General features: G+C 42.4%; 1 protein-coding gene across 1 annotated transcript; it reads right to left on the reverse strand.

The window, feature by feature from the left end:
• Positions 1–278: 278 nt before the first annotated feature.
• On the reverse strand, positions 279–21,924 carry si:dkey-6n6.1 (uncharacterized protein LOC100170811 homolog). Its single transcript, XM_017683291.2, has 10 exons — positions 21,754–21,924; positions 20,299–20,430; positions 16,252–16,385; positions 12,871–13,546; positions 10,251–10,366; positions 7,161–7,293; positions 6,473–6,630; positions 4,906–5,045; positions 2,751–3,077; positions 279–985 (listed from the first exon to the last, which is right to left on the reverse strand). The coding sequence occupies exons 1-10, from the start codon at positions 21,902–21,904 to the stop codon at positions 805–807; spliced, it is 2,148 nt and encodes a 715-aa protein (XP_017538780.2). The 5' UTR covers positions 21,905–21,924; the 3' UTR covers positions 279–804.
• Positions 21,925–22,312: the final 388 nt, after the last annotated feature.

The following is a 22,312-nucleotide window of genomic DNA, read 5'->3' on the forward strand; positions in this document are numbered from 1 at the left end:
TCCATCAAACCCTCACAGCAATGTTCTAATATCTACACTCTTAAAGGTGCTGCAGGGATTCTTTAGTAAAGAAAATGGTGCTACATAGAACCTAAAGCACATAAATAAATCTGAAGAACCCTTTCATGGTTCTATATAGAACCATTTTCTTTACCCTTGAAGAACCAAGAAGAGTATACTCTTTGTCCTTCAAGGGTTCTTTAGTAAAGACCGAGGTTCTGTAAGTGTTCTCTGCATGGTGAAATGGTTCTTCAGATTGATGGAGAATGAGTCGTGTATGTTTCTATATAGAACCTTTTTGGATATGGTTCTGTATAGCACCAGAAAGGGTTCTGCTATTGTATACTAGCATGACATCATAACAGCAGAACTCTTTCTGGTTCATTACCCAACCATATACAACACATTCTCCATCAATATGAAGAGCCATATCACCATGCAAAGAACCACTTAAGCATGCAAACTGCCTTTGCATGTTCAGAGTTCTATAAAGAACCATTGTCTTTACTAAAGAACCCTCAAAGAACCATCTTTTCTAATAATGTAGAAGCTGTTACAGCAGCAAAGGAGGACAAACTCACTTTATGAGTTAATGGCAGAAGAAACACTGGAGTCTACAGACTTTTAGACATAAAATCTGCCCTGAGAGAGAGAGAGAGAGAGAGAGAGAGAGAGAGAGAGAGAGAGAGAGAGCTGAGAAAGGCATCTGTGGTCCACCTGAGCCAGGTAAGGGCAGTAGGTAGAAGGGGTGGGGCCTTCAGGAGGAGAATAGCACCAGGATCTGGGTACACGTGTGTGTTCGTGTTACTCGTGTATGTACTCGTGTCTCTGAGGCCGCAGCAGGACGCTGTGGTACGTTCTGATGCAGGACAGCGCTGTGGGCGGAATCAGACGGCGCTCGATCAGGTTGTTCTGCAGGTGAACGGAGAGCAGAGGAGAGTCCTCACGAGCTGTGGAGTCGCACAGAGAGTTCATCGGCACAGAACTGCAGACACAAACACACAAACAAATAAACAACGTTAGACAAATACACATCTAAACACACGACGATGTTGTCAGTGGTTCTCAGAGCTAACATGATGTAGTAACCTGATGTGTAGTATGTATGGAGTAGTGCGCTAACCTGATGTAGGTGTGGTCTAGTATGTATGGAGTAGTGCGCTAACCTGATGTAGGTGTGGTGTAGTATGTATGGAGTAGTGCACTAACCTGATGTAGGTGTGGTGTAGTATGTATGGAGTAGTGCACTAACCTGATGTAGGTGTGGTGTAGTATGTATGGAGTAGTGCGCTAACCTGATGTAGGTGTGGTGTAGTATGTATGGAGTAGTGCGCTAACCTGATGTAGGTGTGGTCTAGTATGTATGGAGTAGTGCGCTAACCTGATGTAGGTGTGGTGTAGTATGTATGGAGTAGTGCGCTAACCTGATGTAGGTGTGGTGTAGTATGTATGGAGTAGTGCGCTAACCTGATGTAGGTGTGGTGTAGTATGTATGGAGTAGTGCGCTAACCTGATGTAGGTGTGGTGTAGTATGTATGGAGTAGTGCACTAACCTGATGTAGGTGTGGTGTAGTATGTATGGAGTAGTGCACTAACCTGATGTAGGTGTGGTGTAGTATGTATGGAGTAGTGCGCTAACCTGATGTAGGTGTGGTGTAGTATGTATGGAGTAGTGCACTAACCTGATGTAGTTGTGGTGTAGTATGTATGGAGTAGTGCACTAACCTGATGTAGGTGTGGTGTAGTATGTATGGAGTAGTGCACTAACCTGATGTAGGTGTGGTGTAGTATGTATGGAGTAGTGCGTTAACCTGATGTAGGTGTGGTGTAGTATGTATGGAGTAGTGCACTAACCTGATGTAGGTGTGGTGTAGTATGTATGGAGTAGTGCGCTAACCTGATGTAGGTGTGGTGTAGTATGTATGGAGTAGTGCATTAAGCTGATGTAGGTGTGGTGTAGTATGTATGGAGTAGTGCACTAACCTGATGTAGGTGTGGTGTAGTATGTATGGAGTAGTGCACTAACCTGATGTAGGTGTGGTGTAGTATGTATGGAGTAGTGCACTAACCTGATGTAGTTGTGGTGTAGTATGAATGGAGTAGTGCACTAACCTGATGTAGTTGTGGTGTAGTATGTATGGAGTAGTGCACTAACCTGATGTAGGTGTGGTGTAGTATGTATGGAGTAGTGCGCTAACCTGATGTAGGTGTGGTGTAGTATGTATGGAGTAGTGCATTAAGCTGATGTAGGTGTGGTGTAGTATGTATGGAGTAGTGCACTAACCTGATGTAGGTGTGGTGTAGTATGTATGGAGCTAACCTGATGTAGTTGTGGTGTAGTATGTATGGAGTAGTGCACTAACCTGATGTAGGTGTGGTGTAATATGTATGGAGTAGTGCGCTAACCTGATGTAGTTGTGGTGTAGTATGTATGGAGTAGTGCACTAACCTGATGTAGTTGTGGTGTAGTATGTATGGAGTAGTGCACTAACCTGATGTAGTTGTGGTCTAGTATGTATGGAGTAGTGCGCTAACCTGATGTAGGTGTGGTGTAGTATGTATGGAGTAGTGCACTAACCTGATGTAGGTGTGGTGTAGTATGTATGGAGTAGTGCACTAACCTGATGTAGGTGTGGTGTAGTATGTATGGAGTAGTGCACTAACCTGATGTAGTTGTGGTGTAGTATGTATGGAGTAGTGCACTAACCTGATGTAGTTGTGGTGTAGTATGTATGGAGTAGTGCACTAACCTGATGTAGTTGTGGTTGAGGTGCAGTAGCTGCAGGGCTCGTAACTGTATTATTCCACGCGGTATGGCTCTGAGCTGGTTGTGGTCCAGCAGCAGTTCGGTCAGTGAGTGGTAAAGGCCCATGAAGGACACCTCACTGACCCCGTCCTCACGCAGCCGGTTGTAGGAGAGGTCCAGGGAGTCCAGCCCCGGCTTCAGGTGGGCGAACACGTACCCAGGAATGCGCTCGATCTGGTTGTGGTGCAGCATGAGCTGACGGAGCCCCACAGGCAGGAAGGATGGGACGTGCACCAGCTTATTGTAGGACAAGTCCAGCGACTCCAGTTTACTGATTGAAAAGGGAAAAATAAACATGTGCTTTATGGCGGCATAACAGAAGATGCATTACAGCTATTGTCCACTAGGTGGTGCTATAGGAAAAGCAGAAAATTGTCTGGCCAGTATGCAAAGTAAAGCTGTGTAGGGTAGAACTAAATACAGAGAAGACAAATTAACGTCCCCCTGGACACCAGATGCAGTCAAGCAGCCAAGACGTGTCTATAGTTTTATCCAAGTTTATAAATAACGGTATTTCAAACAGTGTCAGAAACCACTTAATCTAAAAAAGCCTCTTTCTTGCTCACATTAAAGGGCCTGTACTCTACATTTCACTTTCCTCTGAGGTCTAATAACATTGGAGTTAACACATTAAAAACAGTCATAATTCTATTTAAAAACATCACCATTTCCCAGCTTCACTTCACCCATTAGAATTACACGTTTTTGGTTACTGTGCCTTTAACAGAAGTGAACGAAGTTCACAAACCATGTACCTGAGTTAAAGTAGAGACCCCAAGGTAAAATATTCCTCCAGTAAAAGTAGAAGTTCCTCCCTTTAGACCTCCACTTGAGTAAAAGTACTAAAGTATTTCCCTTCAAATGTACTTAAGTATAAAGTAAAAGTACTAAAAGAGGAATTCTGGCTCTGATCTGGTCCTGTTATCATTTTTATAACCAGACTGGCTTCATGAACTCATTTCAGGTGAAAGTCCTCCAGCGTCTCTCTTGGTAAACCAGTCTTTTAATAGAACGTCATTAATTAGTGACGCTGACGTCTATTAAAATGATCAGAAGCACAAAACACTGAAGGTAAACAGTTTCCATCAGGGAGAACCGAGTGGCTCTGAAATCACTTTTTACACACAAGCAAAGTTTCAGTTTCAGATTTATTTACAACTTAGTTCCAAGTTTAAGTTGAATAAAAACTGGCTTTAAACTCAGGATCACAGATGAGCTCCTTTACTATGTTGATCTGTAGGCGTCTGTTCATAAACATAAACCAGCCCAAACTCATTTACTATAAAATGAAATGGTGTTTGTAGAAATTCAGAAAAAAGCCGCGTCAGTCTCGACTGCATATGTGGACATATTTCTATATTGAGCTCTATTTACACAAAGTTAGGTTAGTTCATCATTTATGTTGAACAGACTCTCCCAAAGTTTTACGCTGCTGCGCTGACGTTGAACCGCGTGCTGCACTGGGTCGGTATGACCAACAGGTCAAAACCAGCTCTAAACAAAGTGACCGCTGGGCCCTGATTGGTGCTCTGGCTTTGCGCTTCTTTCGTTTTGACATGTGACGTTTTTATACACACAGAAACCAAAAGGAACCACAGATTTCTCAGAATGTAGGAGGAAAAAGTCGGATATTAGACTCTGAAATGTAGTGGAGTGAAAGGAGAAAGTCGCCCAGAACGGAGAAACTTCAGTACAGATACACCAAAAATACTAAAGTACAGAAACTCATTACATTTACTCAGATACTCAGTTACTGTCCACCACTGGCCTTTAAGACTGATGTATATAATTAAGCTCATTCAAAAAGCAGACCAAGCTGAAATAAGAGTGTCTGCTAAATGCTGTAAATGTAAATGCATGAGTGGGCGGGGCTAAACTGCTGACGGCCTAATAAGCAGATAAATGTGTAAACACTGGTGATCATGACCTCACCAGTGGTTCTCTATGCATGTGTGTTATTGTGGATCTGGTCACTTGTAGTGAGCATGTAAACTGAGAGTGAGAGTAAACACCTCGGTCTGGATCTGTAATCAGAATGTTCTCAGTCAGACTGGAGAACGTTTCTGCATGTAGACACAGACTCTGAGGAGGAAACTCACCGTAAATGGATCCAGGCTCTGGGTGCGATGCGGTCCTCTCTGATTTTGTTATGGCTGAGGTTCAGCACTCTCAGGTTTACCGTCTTATTGAGGAGTCCAGCATGCACAACCTCGATTTGGTTATCAGAGAGACGCAGCTCCTGCAGACAAAGTCGTGGAGAAGGAGGAGAGAGGAGTGGAGGACATGGCCTCACAGTCAGCACTGGAGCTATGAGGCTAAGGTAGCTGACAAGTGCTGGGAGCTTATACCCCACCAGTTAGCATGGAGCTACCTGCAGCTTAAGTCATCACACACTCCACTCAAACTCTGTCCAGTTGTATTTTTACAGGGAACAGTCAGTCATACAGGGTCAGAAATCACATAATCAGGTCTACTCGAGATGCTGGACACCTCCACATTTGGTAACTATGGCTTGCTGAATGACTACATTTAGGGTAATAGTGCAATAATTGCCAAATTATTCCTTCACTGATCAAATGAACCCTTTAAACTGCAGGCAGTAATTATATTCTTAATCTTAAAACTCATTGTGAATTATCCACTATGGATTATTCTGTATCTACTATGAATTATTCAGTACCTACTATGGATTATTCGGTATCTACTATGAATTATTCAGTACCTACTATGGATTATTTAGTATCTACTATGAATTATTCAGTATATACTATGGATTATTCAGTATCTACTATGAAGTATTCAGTATATCCTATGAATTCTTCAGTATGCATTATGGATTATTCAGTATCTACTATGGATTATTCGGTATCTACTATGAATTATTCAGTACCTACTATGGATTATTCGGTATCTACTATGAATTATTCAGTACCTACTATGGATTATTCGGTATCTACTATATATTATTCAGTATATACTATGGATTATTCGGTATCTACTATGAATTATTCAGTATCTACTATGGATTATTCAGTATCTACTATGAATTATTCAGTACCTACTATGGATTATTCTGTATCTACTATGAATTATTCAGTACCTACTATGGATTATTCAGTATCTACTATGAATTATCCAGTACCTACTATGGATTATTCAGTATCTACCATGGATTATTCGGTATCTACTATGAATTATCCAGTACCTACTATGGATTATTCGGTATCTACTATGAATTATTCAGTACCTACTATGGATTATTCAGTATCTACTATATATTATTCAGTATATACTATGGATTATTCGGTATCTACTATGAATTATTCAGTATCTACTATGAATTATTCATTAACTACTGTGAATTATTCAATATCTACAAAATATTGTTCAGTATATACTATGAAACATTCAGCATCTACTATGAATTATTCAGTATGCATTATGAATTATTCAGTGACTACTATGAATTATTCATTAACTACTGTGAATTATTCAATACAGACTAACAACCACTGTGAATAATTAAATAAATATCTGTGATGAATTGTGATCATGGGTATGCTCTATAGTTGAGAATAAGGAATTGAAGTCTGACTTCAAGTTAAAGAGGTTTATAATAAGATTAATAAGATAATAATAAGAAGAAGAAGAATCTGATTGTCTGACCTGAAGTGAGGTCGGCAGGCCTGAGGGAATGGCTCTGAAGTCATTATCGTCCAGCCTGAGGTAGATGAGCTTGCCGAGGTTTCTGAAGGCCAAAGGAGAAACGTTTCCATCGTGGAACTCATTGTCCTCCAGCTCCAGCGTCAGCAGCTGAGACACACCTGGAGGCAGAGATGCAGATTAATACTTGTGCACTGTTTATCTGAGAGAACTCATCTAATTCCATTTCACTGTCATAACTACAACTTTCACATTCGTTTCAAAGCCTTGAACAAACGAAAGGGATGGATTTTACTAATATAGTCCACTACAGGGTGAGTCAAAATTCACAGGACAGATTTTATTTTATTTTTTCTTTTATTCTCGACTTTTATCTCTGGAGGCATCTCGAGCAAATTGTGTATGCTGAGAAAATCACCACCTTCAGCACCGCATCATGGAGGCTTATCTTATAACTAAAATAAGATAAAACGGTGCCCTGTGACTTTGGACCCTGTGAACAGTGAATCATTAGTATCATTAGAATATTAGGCCACACCCACACAGCTCTTAGAGAGGGCGGATCAGCAGTTTTTAAGTGTTTTATTATTTTTCTATATTTTTTTTTACATTCACACTTTGCTGGATGTTTAAATGTTTAAATAATTTATGCAGTGCTTCCTGGGACCCTAACTGAATAGTGAGTGCATACCCCTAAAGCTGTGTGGCGTCAGTCCGCTCAGCTTGTTGTCGTTTATCTTGAGCTCCAGGAGAGACGGAGGCAGAGGCGGCACTTTGGTCAGATTATTCCCGTCCAGATTCAGCCTCCGCAGTTTGGTCAGATTCTACAACAGCACAGAACAAACACACATACACAAAGCCAAACACATGCACAGCTCAGTTATAGCATGAACCTCACACCTTTAGTGTAAACACCAACCCCCGGCTCTAGACTCCGGGCCTGCAGGAGCCGCACATCGAAGCTACGTACCACATTCCAAATTCAGCCGTCATCACACAGAGCCAGCTGTGTAACTACATCCTGAAATGATGGCCTCTTCACCACACAGGCAGCCAAAATATGCCTTAGTCACAGTATAATGCACTATTTTGGGTCCTGTTTACCCAAATAGCACACTGTTCTGGGCTATGTCCAAAACTATGCCCAATTCAATATGCAACGTGTTCACAAACATACACTATACTGCCAAAAGTATTCGGTCGTCTGGCTTCACACACACACATGAACTTGAGTGACATCCCATTCTTAATCCATAGGGTTTAATATGATGTCGGCCCACCCTTTGCAGCTATAACAGCTTCAGCTCTTCTGGGAAGGCTTTCCACAAGGGTTAGGAGTGTTTATGGGAATTTCTGACCGTTCTTCCAGAAGCGCATTTGTGAGGTCAGACACTGATGTTGGACGAGAAGGTCTGGCTCACAGTCTCCACTCTAATTCATCCCAAAGGTGTTGAGGCCAGGACTCTGTGAAGGCCAGTCAAGTTCTTCTACACCAAACTGGCTCATCCGTTTCTTTATGGACCTGCTTTGTGCACTGGTGTCATGTTGGAACAGGAAGGGGCCGTCCCCAAACCGTTCCCACAAAGTTGGGAGCATGAAATTGTCCAAAATCTCTTGGTGCTGAAGCTTTCACTGGAACTAAGGGGCCGAGCCCAACACCTGAAAAACAACCCCACACCATGATCCCCCCTCCACCAAACTTTACACTCAGCACAATGCAGTCAGACAAGTACCGTCTCCTGGCAACCGCCAAACCCAGACTCGTCCATTGGATTTCCAGATGGAGAAGCGTGATTGGTCACTCCAGAGAACACGTCTCCACTGCATTCCACGCTTTGCATTGCGCTTGGTGATGTAAGGCTTGGATGCAGCTGCTCGGCCATGAAAACCCATTCCATGAAGCTCTCTACGCTGTTCTTGAGCTGATCTGAAGGCCACATGAAGTTTGGAGGTCTGTAGTGATTGACTCTGCAGAAAGTCGGTGACCTCTGCGCACTATGCCCCTCAGCATCCGCTGACCGCTCTGTCATTTTACGTGGCCGACCACTTCGTGGCTGAGTTGCTGTCGTTCCCAATCGCTTCCACTTTGTTATAATCCCACTGACAGTGGACTGTGGAATATTTAGTAGTGAGGAAATTTCACGACTGGACTTGCTGCACAGGTGGCGTCCGATCACGGCACCACGCTGGAATTCACTGAGCTCCTGAGAGCGACCCATTCTTTCACTAATGTCTGTAGAAGCAGTCTGCAGGCCTAGGGGCTCGGCTTTATACACCTGTGGCCATGGAAGTGACTGGAACACCTGAGTTCAATGATTTGGATGGGGGAGTGAAGACTTTTGGAAATATAGTGCATCTTACTCACTATATACAGCGCTATTTTGAGCTACATCTCAAACTACGGCCTTGATCACCACATAGTGGACAGTTTTAGGTTATGTTCAAAACTATTCCCAATACAGAGTATCCAACATTATGGCTTATTCACTATATAGTGTGTTCAAAAATATGCCATATTTTCTATATAGTGCACGATTTTGTGCTATACCTCAAATTCGCTATACAATGCGTATAAAATTATGACTTGTTCACTATATAGTGCACTATTTTAGGCATGATCTGAAACTGTGCTCTATTCCCTATACAGAGCTCTATACTGTGTCCAAAATTCTGATCATTTCACGGATTCACTTTGATAGAATAGTGAGTGCACTCTGTAAGGCAGCACTTTAGGGACACACACACACACACACACACTCACATCATCTAAACTGCTTATCCTTCTAGGTCACAGTGGGGAGCTGGAGCCTATCCCTGGGCGGAAGGCAGGATACAAGCTGGACAGGTCGCCAGTCCATCACAGGGCAGACAGACAGACAGACACACTCACACTGAGGGGCAATTTAGTGGGTCTAATTATTCTGCATGCATGTCTTTGGACTGTGTGAGGAAACCCACGAAGACACGGGGAGAACATAGAAACTCCACACAGAGAGGACCCTGGTCACCCGGCCGGGGAGTCGAACCCAGACCCTTCTTGCTGTGAGGCGACAGTGTTCATAGATGTTCACAATGTTTTCTGTTCCCTGTAACAGTGTTTTATATGGTGGTCCTGATGGTCCAGTGTAGGGAACAATGATTAAACGTAGTGTGAGACTCTAAAAGTCTGTTGTTCCTCTGAATCTCATACACGCTGTTCCTCTGAAACCTGTCCGAGCAGCTTGGCTCCAGCCAGCCTTGGCGCGCAGGTGTGACATGGTAAAGCGTATAAATTGATAGCGCTGTGTTTGACAGCGGTGTCTCTGTTGACTGATAACACTCTGGTTTTCAGAGCAGCACAGAGGTGGGATTTGTCCTGGCAGTGTCTGGATCAGCGGAGTGTGGGAGAACACCCACACAGCTGCTCACTGCTCCCACTGAAGGTGTTAGTTACACAACACTACATGTCCATAATGCTTTATCTATTACAGGCCCTGTAAATCAGCTCTCACTGCTCAGCAACAACTCATACCGCACTGTAAGAGAGGGTCTAATAAAAGTCATTCTATATTCTACGTGTTCTGGATCTGTCCATCCTAGACTTCATTTTCTTTACTGACTGTTTTTTTATTTTTTTTATTTATTGACTGTTTCAATGGCTGCGTTTTAATGTTTTCTTATTTTTTCTATACGATCGGTGGAGCTGATAAGATGGACAATGAGTGCAGGTTCATGATAGGTGGACCAAATAAAGTGTACAGGGAGCGTATATATTTTACTGCTGTCATCAAATACTACTCACTTTAAACACGTCCTGGCCCAGAGAGAAGTCGTCCAGTTTGTTTTTGCTCAGGTCGAGCCACTCCAGGTTGGGCAAGCCGGCGAAAGCCCGAGTGGGAATCTTACTGATCTTATTATCTGTGAAAAGAACAGACAAAAATACTTACTTGTCACTAAACCAGGACACTTACGCACTATCGGTCCAAAAGTATCCAGACAGCTGTTTTACTGAGTGAACTCAGTGGCTTTATTCTGCAAAAACTCCATATAATCTCCATAGAAAAGCACAGGCCAATAGAACCGGATGTTCTGCAGTGACGCTGCTCCATCCAATATCATTATCATTATCTTCAACCACTCAGTCTTCATAACCTTACACCTGGACATACCTGCACCTGTCTCCACCCACTCCTTCTGCAATACGTCTTAAAGGAACAGCCGTTTGCTCAGTGTCACGACTGGCCCCGCCCTGTCCTGTCCATGTGCTTTGTGTTTTGAACTTTTTCCATTCAAGTCCTGCCCCCTTTTTTCTGACTCCGCCCCTGATTGTTGCCACCTGTGTTTCAACCTGTGTCCTGTTAGCCCTTGTTAGCCCTCGTGTATAGTATACAAAATAAAACTCCGCACATGCATCCGCCTCATCGCTCCACGTCACACTCAGCATCTCTAGCGGACATGATTATGTGGTGTGACTCACTGTTCTCGATACACATGGACTAAAGTACATTAGCATAGATAAAAACAGCAGCAGCCATTCTGAGCCTGAGTGTCTGTACTAGACTTGTAGCTCCAGTGGATGGATGGATGGGTGGATAGACAGATAGATAGATAGACAGACAGACAGAGAGACAGACAGATAGCTTCGAGTGCAGCTCGGCTTGACCCGCCATCCTTCAAGGCACGTGGAAGACGGGCGTCGAGACTGTTCTCCGTACTGGCGCTGAGGTGGGGGAATGAACTCCCCCTGGCTGTCCGAACAGCAGAGTCTCTCGCAGCCTTCACACGCAGACCGTCTCTTTGTGTAGTGTATTGTAGTGTAGTGTATTGTAGTGTGTTGTAGTGTATTGTAGTGTATTGTAGTGTATTGTAGTGTAGTGTGTTGTAGCGTGTTTTATTATATTGTAGTGTAGTGTAGTGTATTGTATTGTGTAGTGTATTGTAGTGTATTGTAGTGTATTGTATTGTGTAGTGTATTGTAGTGTATTGTAGTGTAGTGTGTTGTAGTGTATTGTATTGTATTGTATTGTAGTGTGTTGTAGCATGTTTTATTATATTGTAGTGTAGTGTAGTGTATTGTATTGTGTAGTGTATTGTAGTGTAGTGTAGTGTGTTGTAGTGTATTGCATTGTATTGTATTGTATTGTAGTGTAGTGTGTTGTAGTGTATTGTAGTGTAGTGTGTTGTAGTGTAGTGTTTGTTGTAGTGTATTGTAGTGTAGTGTGTTGTAGTGTAGTGTATTGTAGCGTGTTGTGTAGTGTGTTGTAGTGTATTGTAGTGTGTTGTGTGTTGTAGTGTAGTGTGTTGTAGTGTGTTGTATTGTATTGTAGTGTGTTGTACTGTAGTGTAGTATATTGTAGTGTAGTGTATTGTATAGTAATGTAGTGTGTTGTAGTGTGTAGTGTGTTGTAGTGTGTTGTAGTGTAGTGTATTGTAGTGTAGTGTTTGTTGTAGTGTATTGTAGTGTAGTGTGTTGTATTGTAGTATATTGTAGTGTAGTGTAGTGTGTTGTAGTGTAGTTTGTTGTAGTGTATTGTATTGTAGTGTGTTGTAGTGTGTTGTATTATATTGTATTGTAGTGTTTTGTAGTGTGTTGTAGTGTAGTGTAGTGTGTTGTAGTGTAGTGTGTTGTAGTGTAGTGTGTTGTAGTGTGTTGTATTATATTGTAGCGTGTTGTAGTGTACTGTATTGTAGTGTAGTGTGTTGTATTATATTGTATTGTAGTGTAGTGTATTGTAGTGTGTTGTAGTGTATTGTCTTGTGGTGTAGTGTACTGTAGTGTATTGTAGTGTGTTGTAGTACATTGTAGTGTGTTGTAGTGTACTGTAGTGTGTTGTAGTGTGTTGTATTATATTGTAGTGAGTTCTGTGTTCAGCTCTGCTCCTTTTCTCTCTCTGTATCTGCAGGGACTCTGTTTCTGTCAGTATCTGAGCTCAGGACCGTCTCTCTCTCTAACCTGTTGGTAACTAGTAAAGATCCTTTCTCTAGACAGACAGAGCTCTTTCTGGATAAGAGCGCCTCCTACATGCTGTAAGTGTAACTGTAGATAGATAGATAGACAGACAGACAGACAGACAGACAGACAGACAGACAGACAGACAGACAGACAGACAGATAGATAGACAAATAGACAAACAGACAGATACCGAATAGCACTAGAGTGCAGATAGTGAGAGTGTGGAGCAGTGATGTACAGAGCTCATCAAAATGTATGATATGGGCATAAATTGTGCACATTTGCTTTGTCGTTAAACTCTTTTAAATGGTTGAATTGTTCCTTTAAATACTTTAAATAGGGACTGCTCATGTTAATGCATGTCGCTAAAATATGACCTTTTTTTCTTCTTCCGTGGCCAGACCATGGTCTGTTAGGTGACAACCCCAGTCCTAGCCTGTCCCTTTAAACTGGTCTTATTTTAGCTCACCTGACAGGTAGAGTATGCGGAGGCCGGTGTCTTTGATCAGGGGCAGGTGCGTGAGGCCTGTGCTGCCGCAGGCGATCAGGGACTCGTATAGCAGGCAGCCAGCTGGGAGGGACTCCATATAAACGTACGGGGCAATAAATGGACGCCCTGGACCCCTTGGGCCTGCTGAGTGCTTGCCGGGCACCGGCAAGGGCCTCCCAGCGGGTAAAACTACAGACTGTTTAGTAGGCAGGGCAAAAGGTCTTAGGGTTGGTGGCAATGCTGGCTTCTGCGCAGGGAACGCTGCCAGTTTGTCCCTTGATGCCACTCTGTGATCCACTTTTTTAGCTGATGCCACTTTGTTAGCTGATGCTAGTCTACCAGTTGATGGTGCTCTGCCAGCTGATGCCAGTCTGCCTTCATATGCCACCCTGTGAGCTGATGCCAGTCTGTCAGTCTGGCTGCTTGGGCTGCTAATTAAGAAGGTGCGATCATCGTCATCGTCATCATTGCTGTCACTGTCGTCTTCCATGTAGTCGTCGTCATCATGGTCATCGTGGTCAAATCTCCTTCTCTCCACCACACTCGGCCCCAGGACCAGCTTCCTGTCCCACCACTGCGGCTGCGTTTGAGGTTTAACTATTTCTAGTCTCTTTATTGGTGGAGGCGGTGGCTTCTTCAGTGCAGGAGGTGGAGCCTGAGGGATAAACACAAACTGATTTAGAGCATGTGGAGGGCAGAGCTGACATCAGATATTATAAGAACCTCATTATTAAACTATTAAATGAATTGATTTAATTATTAAATGAATTAAATACATGTTTAATATGAATAATTAGTAGGAATCAGTTCAAAATATAAAGAAATGTTATAGCTGCAGATGATTATAAAACGACTGGGAACCTGAAAGACATTCGAATACAGTCGTATGCAAAAGTTTGTGCACCCCTGCTCAAATTCCATGTTGTTGTTGTTGATAACATCTACATATGACCCACTTCTGCACATTTTAATATGCAATTGCTGTTTATTTGCTGAATTCAACAACTAAATTAAAAATATATTATATTATTTGTGGCTTGTGTAAATGTCATGATTATATTTTATGTTTTATATTTTTATGATATGTTTAACTGTAAGCAAATAGAAATTGCTCAATAAAAATTTACAAGTGCCTTTTAAAATTTTGCTGGTGCTCTGTAGAGAATATTATGTAAGAGTATTTGACCAGAGGTGTTCAAACAATTGCATATGCCTCTATAACGAATACCCAAAATAAAGTTCTAATGAAATTGAATAAAATATCAGTAAAATATGATGTATTTCCAAAGGTCAAATTTCAGGGAAGATAAAAAAAATAGTGTAAATGTATCATTGCAGGAAAATGATCATTGTTTTAATTAAATTAGAGATTTAACAGTTTTACTATCTAGTTTCTAGTAATCAAATCTACACTAGTTAAGTTATTATCCCTAGCAAAATCATAATGATAAGAATGATGAGCACTTTAAAACTTTTGAACAGGGTATTTTTGACTTTTGAATAGGGAATCGTGGGGAACAACCTAACATGGGGCACAATTTAACACAGACTTTTTATGTTGTTAAAGAAGGTCAATCAGCGTGAGCTTCTGGCCACATCACCAGGTCTCTTAGCCGTGATCTGCCACCAAAATTCAGAGTGATTCATCAGCGTTTTAAAGAGATCTGAGCCAAAGAGAGTTTTCAGGGCATGTAAGTCATTTTTTCCGGTTACTGAGCTGTAAATCACAAATCCAACCTTATATTACTTTAATATATTAGTTTTGTTTATACAACAATTAGTTACAGCCACGCAAGCTGATTGGTTCAGAAGCATTCTAACAAACACTGTATCACTCCACTGAGACGCCGTTGCTAAGCAACGGCTCTGACAGCTGTAGGAGACGCTCAAGCCATTTAAACGTTTTTACTTCTTATTTTGCCACAAGCAGAAAACGGACGCTGTTAAGATCACATCTGACCGACAGCCGATTTGGTCCGACTCTGAAGATGAGACGACACTAAATTCCCAAACTGTCGTCTCCACTGAGCAGCTTTTCAGTCGGCAGCTGTGACAGAAGAACAGCTGAACAACCTGGAATCAGCCAGAAATGAACCCAACACCATTCGCCAAACTGAACGGGCTGTAAGAAGCTTTACAGACCGGCTGGAACAAAACAACATTAATACTGATCTGGAGAAACTGACCAAACTGAGCTGAACCTGATATTGGGTCAGTTTTATGGCTCAGTCTGATTTGGTCCGACTCTGAAGATCAGACACGTCTGGCGAATGGTGTTGGGTTAATTTCTGGCTGATTCCAGGTTGTTCAGCTGTTCTTCTGTCACAGCTGCCGACTGAAAAGCTGCTCAGTGGTGACGACAGTTTGGGAATTTAGTGTAAGGAGCTGGAGAGCGAACTGCCGGCTGAGCAGCGAGTGGGCGGAGCTCGTTACTCTGACGTAAGGAGCTATAATTAGGAGGAAGGAACTGAACATTAAAACATATTAAACGTGTTCACGGCCCGGTTTATTAACTTCTTACTTTATTTATTCCCTGGTCCCTCCACATCTACACTATTGTGAGATCTGCCCATCAGCATCTCCTCAGGCTCAGGAAGTTTGGTCTGCCTCCTCAGATCCTCACCAACTTCTACAGATGCACCTTAGAGAGCTTCCTCACGGCTGCATCACTGTCTGGTACAGCAGCTGCACTGCCTGCAACTGCAAGGCCCTTAGAGGAGTGGTGAGGATGGCAGAAGCCATCATAGGCAACAAACTACCATCCTTACAGAATGTCTACTAGTCCAGCTGCCTCAGGAAGATCAAAGAGATCCAGTCAGACAGAAGTCACCCACTACATGGCCTGTTCAACATCCTGCCATCAGGCAGGAGATTCCACAGCATCCAGGCCAGAACAACCCAGTTAATGGGTCCGTCCCGAACTACCAATTCACTCAGTCACTCTGTCAGTGTTGTTATTATATCATATCATCTCTGCTATGGACAATAACACCTCAACACTAAGCCACTTTGAAGAACAATAACACTGAGTCACTTAAGCCACTTTACAATGTATATTTCCTCTATATTTTGTGTAAATTTATTATATATCAATTCGTTCAGCTTACTTACATAAATGTCCTAACATGTTGTGCAAATGACAAACAAACGTGAAGCTTCAAACATGAACGGTAGGAGCTAGAAACGAGGTTCAAGTGTTCATTTGTAGCAAAGAGTTATATGTTGCTTGAATAAAAACCTGATTATTCCAACTTAAATATTTCTTCAATTATTTCAGAAAAAACGAAATGTGTTTGCTGTGAGGTTGTGCCTCGCTCTCGCCTACTGTACCTCCACAGTCTTAACTGGACTTGTCTTTACCTTCGGCTTGACCTCTGGGACGCTCTTCTCCTTCCCATTCTGCTGATGGACGCTCTTTCCTTGGTTCGTTTTCTCCAGCTTCACTCCACTGGCTGGTTTCTGTTTTCTGACCGCAGGCCTGCTGGCCAGAGGAGCTGGACAAACAGAAAAACAAGCTGTGCGCCAGTGGTTTCCACAGACCTGACCTGCACCACAATCTTTCAGACCTCAAACCCTATTCAATTCACCTGTGAGCTCCACTGAACTAACTGAATATCCAAATCATCCCTTGTCTCAAAGTATGTGGAGGTGTTCAGTGTCTCTAATAGTCTTGATGATGTGGTTTCTGCCACTGTATGACTCACTGTCACCTATAAACATGGAATAAATTGAGTTAGCACTGCTAAACAATAGTGGTTGGTTAGTGTAGTGGGTAACACCTCTGCCTTCTACACTGCAGACTGGGGTTCAATCCCCACCTGGGCAAACACCCTACACTATACCAATAAGAGTCCTTGGGCAAGACTCCTAACACTGCCTTCGCCTACCTGTGTAAAATTACCAATGCCAGAAATGTAAATGTAAACGTAAATTCAGTAGCGGCCGTCTTAAGCCTGACTTCTGTCTATGCTTTGGTCCATGTTTATAGACAACAGTGCGTCAGACACCACACAGTCAAGACTATAAGAGCCAGCAGTTTTTATGCAGAAATTTAGAAAAATGGGTGGAATTTGTCTTTAGGAAATCTCATATAGACCTGCATATGTGACGTCTTTAGATTTCACTGCAGTTATGAGGCTAATGCAGTTAAAAACCTGCAAATCTGTACTGTCATCTATGAAAACGGATAAAATCGGCCTACAGGGAGGAGATCCAGCACCTGACTTCCTGGTGCACCACCAACAACCTCATCCTGAACACAGGCAAAACCAAAGAACTCATCGTGGACTATCGGAAAACCAAGGGCTGCACACACTCTCCTGTCTACATCAACGGAGCAGAGGTAGAACGTGTGTCCAGCTTTAGGTTCCTGGGAATCCACATCTCGGCAGACCTTTCATTGTCCTTCAACACCTCCCATCTCATCAAGAAGGCACAGCAGCGTCTTTACTTCCTGAGGAGACTAAAACAAGACCGGCTGTCTCCTCAGATCCTCACAAATTTTTACAGATGCACCATCGAGAGCATACTGACCAACTGTGTGACCGTGTGGTACAGTAGCTCCACTGTGGCGGAAAGGAAATCCCTGCAGAGGATAGTAAAGACTACTCAGCGCATCACAGGCGTGCAGCTCCCTGCCATCAAAGACATTCACCACCATCATTAAGGACCCCTCCCACCCCAACCACAAACTGTTCAACCTACTTCCATCCGGGAGGAGATACAAGAGCATCCGGGCCAGAACCAGCTTCTTTCCCTCCACAATCACTCTGCTGAACTCCACACCTCGCTGATAACACTACCACTCATACTGCACACAGCGGACTATGAACACTGCCTTTCATACTACACTCACCAATCAGAGCTGTTGTTTTGTTTTATTTTATTCATCATTATTACCACTGCACAAATGTAACATTCTACTGCCATGTAAATAACACATCGCAACAGTTATTCTATACAGTGTACATCTCCAACATGTTCATGTATATATCTACACATCTATAATCTATTTTTTTGCATATCTATAAGTAATTTATTCTATATACTGTAATGTTGCACTATGCCTATTTATTGCACACTTGCACACTCTCTTTTTGCACTATTTGCTACTATTTGCACTTCTGGTAGATGCTAACTGCATTTCGTTGCCATGTACTTGTACTGAGTAATGACAATAAAGTTGAATCTTTTTATCTTTAAAAGTATGAACAACATGAAACACGAATGCAAGATGGGGAACTCCATCAGATTTTCAAAAGGTCCACATAACTAAGTGGCTAGGATGTACATAGTCGTTCAGAGTGGTTTGGTTGTGAAACGCTCTGTTTTAGAGAAATTGCACTGTTCACAGTGGTGGTGATGGGAACCAGACGTCCCTCTAAAAGCTCCTCACAGAAAGTTCCTACATGAACTGGTTCTGAATTCACTGCCTGATGACCGAGACGCTGTTTTATGAGAGTTTAGAGACGATTTCGGCCTTAAACTCCATTCATAGTGGGGGGATACATAATATGCAGGGTGTCAAACTGGTCACACCGGCAGCATCGACCTGTGCTTAACAACAACACTACAGTCTGTTAATGATCAGCCTGATCACCCAGCACTCTACACACTGAGCTCCACCAGCTCAGAGGACTGTATGCTGTGCACCTCATCTCTGACTGAGCCTTATTTCTAGTATATTTATATTTATACTGTTACTGTTTATTTAAGATGTTACCTGAACATTATGCTGCTACTCTGTACCTGCACTGTACATTTTATATACAGATCACTGTTTACATCTCTTTACCAATAGTACCTCTGCATTTACTGGACTGCAGTTCATCAGCACATTTCTGTCTATATACCTGATACACTTGAATATCTGACTATGCACTAACCGTCTATACGTCCAGTACACCTATAACACTTGCCTATGCACGTTGTCTACATTCGATACCTGAACCTACTGTCGTTTACTGTCTTTTGTTTTTGCACTGTTTACTATGCATCTTTTATTACTGCACTGGAAAAGTAGCCCCATAGTGTTTTGTTATACTGTACTACCCTGTGTTGTATAATGACAATAAAGTTGAATTGAGCTGAATTGAATTATGAGGCAAAATAGAATTAGGTTCTCTGGTGGTTCTGGATGGTAAATAAAATGTCTATATCTGTGTTGTAGTCATGGCAACCCCTGGTTCCTAACACCACCACTGTAAAGAAACCTGTACAAAACCTCTAACCTTCTCTACACCTGATCGTTTCGTATCAAACCACTGTGAGTGGATTTGAAAAATTGTGGCGAACCTCTTACAGCACAGTGGACATCTTTAAGCCTTTTAAAGGGTCCGTATCACGGACAACTGAATCACAAGTGGATCTCTGCAGTTATCCACTGATTCAAATGTTCATGTAAACACTGTACTCCGATCTAGAAATCTGATCTAGAAATCCAATTAAGAAATCTGATAAAAAGAGCCGGATTTGAGCTCAGTAATCAGATTTCTCAGTGCATGTGAGCTCTTACTCTGATTTCTTTCGCGAGATCAGACGGTGGACGTCGCGAGACGCCGCAAAACCCTGTAGGAGCGGCGCTGAGACCAAACACGAAACAAAGGAATATTGAATATTCTTCATTTTCTAGGTGATGTATGTCCATGTTTTCAGGTAAAGTGGTGCGATGTTAAAAAATAAAAAAGAAAAGCTGCGGCATTAAACAAGCTTTAGCAGACAGGAGCCTGTGGCTTCGTAATGACAATGATCTGAGCCTATAAAATGCAGCCAGATGACAAACTGCCCCTTGAACATCACTTATTTGCTCCTAACAGACTCGATTTAACTGCTTCACCCATTAGATTCTCTTTATAACTGGACTCCACCCTCACTAGAAGATCAGATCAGCAGACAGCTAGCCGGCTAACAGGCGAACGCTACCAACACACTTCAAGTTGAAGCCTTTAAATAAGATGTGACTTAAAAACTGAGGCTACCATAGTAAAGAGTGTTTATATACTTATAAGCCTGTGTATTGCTTTTGTATAACTTTTGTTTCTTATTTTTGTTTGTAACTTATTCTGCCCTCACTAGCTAGTAGGCTAAGAGGGTAAGCAGACAGCTAGCTGGCTAACAGGCTAACGCTACAATCATAAACAGCAGACTTCAAGTCGAAGCCTTTAAATAAGGCATTACTTAAAAACTGAGACTTCCAAAGCAAAGAGTGTTACATTTATGCCTGTTTCAAGCTTAAAAATGTCTTGATTTAAATTACAGCCGACATACAAATTGTGTGTGAGTCTTAAAGCCACAGGAACAAAAACAGCCTGTTTAATTCTGATGGATAAAGTTTAAGTTAAACAGCATAAATGGAAAGTGAAGAACAAGGATATGGGCTCTCTAAGAGAAGAGCGGTGAACTGTGTACCTGCATCCAGGCAGGGAACTGCATGGCAGCGAACGGCTCCGGATCTACATTGACACACGCTGCAGGAATCTGGAGACCAGACGGCTCCCTCAAACAGAAAGATCCCATTCACCAAGCACTGAGACCTGCTCACTGACATACACACAGTCAGTAGCTTCAGTGCATCTGTAGTCCAGCTAGAGCGTAACTGTGATAAGCACTACATTTCACTGCGTTGATGCACTGAGCCCAAAGCAAAAAGCCACGGGAGGCCATGCGCTACTGTGATTTTATCATAGGTAAGGGGTGGCATGATGCAAAGCGGAGTAAAACACTCTTACATGTGGTGAAATCACTGTAACGCATGACCACTTTTACAAGACAGCGACTACATAACTCTGATAAAATACACACTTTTTCAGTGAACAGCTCGTTATAGTGAGCGACAGTTATTCTTCCACCAAGAAATGAAGCTCCTTTAGAGAACGCTATCAGAGCCAAGCAACCATGGACCACTGAACGAGGACAAGAACTTAAAATCATCCACCACTGTTCAGTCATATGCAAAAGTTTTGGCGCCCCTGGTCAAACTGCATGTTGTTATTGATTCTCAAAGTGTAAATACTGCAGAGGGTAGTGCCGTCACCTCACAGCGAGAGGGGCTGCCCTGTGACAGACTAGTGACCTGTCCATTGTGTATCCGGCCTTCCACCCAGTGACAGCTCCCCCACGACCCAGAAGGATAAGTAGTTTAGAAGGCGTGTGTGCGCTAGGAACCTTTAATGAAGAAGTCCTAACCAAAGGTTAACTATTTGGTTCACTAAACTATCGATGGTGTTTCTTTTAAAGACAGTATATAAATACTTTTCACATTTAGTGGTCAAGTACTCTAAAAGTTTTCACCTAAAAATATAAAAACCAACTGTATTCCAAATACTGCATTCACAAAATGTAACTTGGATTTAATACACATACTTTTGTTTCTGCATTCTGAGTATGTATTCACAGGACCTGTATTCCGTTATAACGTTATATCCCAAACCTGCATACAACAGCATTGACTTGGAGCTAACATAGCACTGGAAATCTCATAGACGTGTTAGAGGAAATCAGCAGTGTCATCTTGGTGGAACTGCTGCAACTGAATTTTCTTGTCCTGTTTTAGCAATCTATGGCTGCTTGGCAACATAGCATACTCTAAAGGAGCTACATTTCTTGGCAGAATAATTTATTATTATGAAAAATACCCTAAACTGTTTATAAAACATTTGGGCATTTCATCATATTTTACATTTTAGCTTGTGTAACAATGATTTTATACCCCACCCATTGTAAAGCATGGCCTCTAGTGGCTTAAACATAAAGTAATAACAATAAACAATTCTTTAATTAGTCATAATCATCATATAATAATAATAATAATAACAGTAATGTCTATATATGGATAACCTCACCATACTGTTCTGCTGCTCTCACCTGGATGGACAGGTATGTTGTGTCCAGCTGCTGCTGGCATGAAACGGTTCGTCTGCTTCTTGTCCTTTCTTGTCGCTTGGATACCTTCAGAGGCACAAACCGCTGTGCACGCATACAGGCACACACAGAGAATCACTAACTGATGAGCCATGGCGAGGGAGTCCCACCTGAAGCCCACCAACAGCTGAGAGTGAATGATCCTGCAGGGCATCTGACAGAGCTCTTATACTGTGAGGGGGAAAAAATGCAGGGAAAAAAAGGTGTGAGAGGGGGAGGATGGGGTGGAGAGGAAGCAGGCAGAGAGAGAGAGAGAGAGAGAGAGAGAGAGAGAGACAGAGAGAGAGAGAGAGAGAGAGAGACACAGAGAGAGAGAGAGAGAGAGAGAGATAGAGAGAGAGAGAGAGAGAGAGAGAGAGAGAGAGGGAGAGAGAGAGAGAGAGAGATAGAGAGAGAGAGAGAGACAGAGAGAGAGAGAGAGAGAGACAGAGAGAGAGATAGAGAGAGACAGAGAGAGAGAGAGAGAGAGAGAGAGAGAGAGAGACAGAGAGAGAGAGAGAGA

Source organism: Pygocentrus nattereri, chromosome 28 (genome assembly GCF_015220715.1).
Source record: "Pygocentrus nattereri isolate fPygNat1 chromosome 28, fPygNat1.pri, whole genome shotgun sequence".
NCBI classification, from domain to species: domain Eukaryota; kingdom Metazoa; phylum Chordata; class Actinopteri; order Characiformes; family Serrasalmidae; genus Pygocentrus; species Pygocentrus nattereri.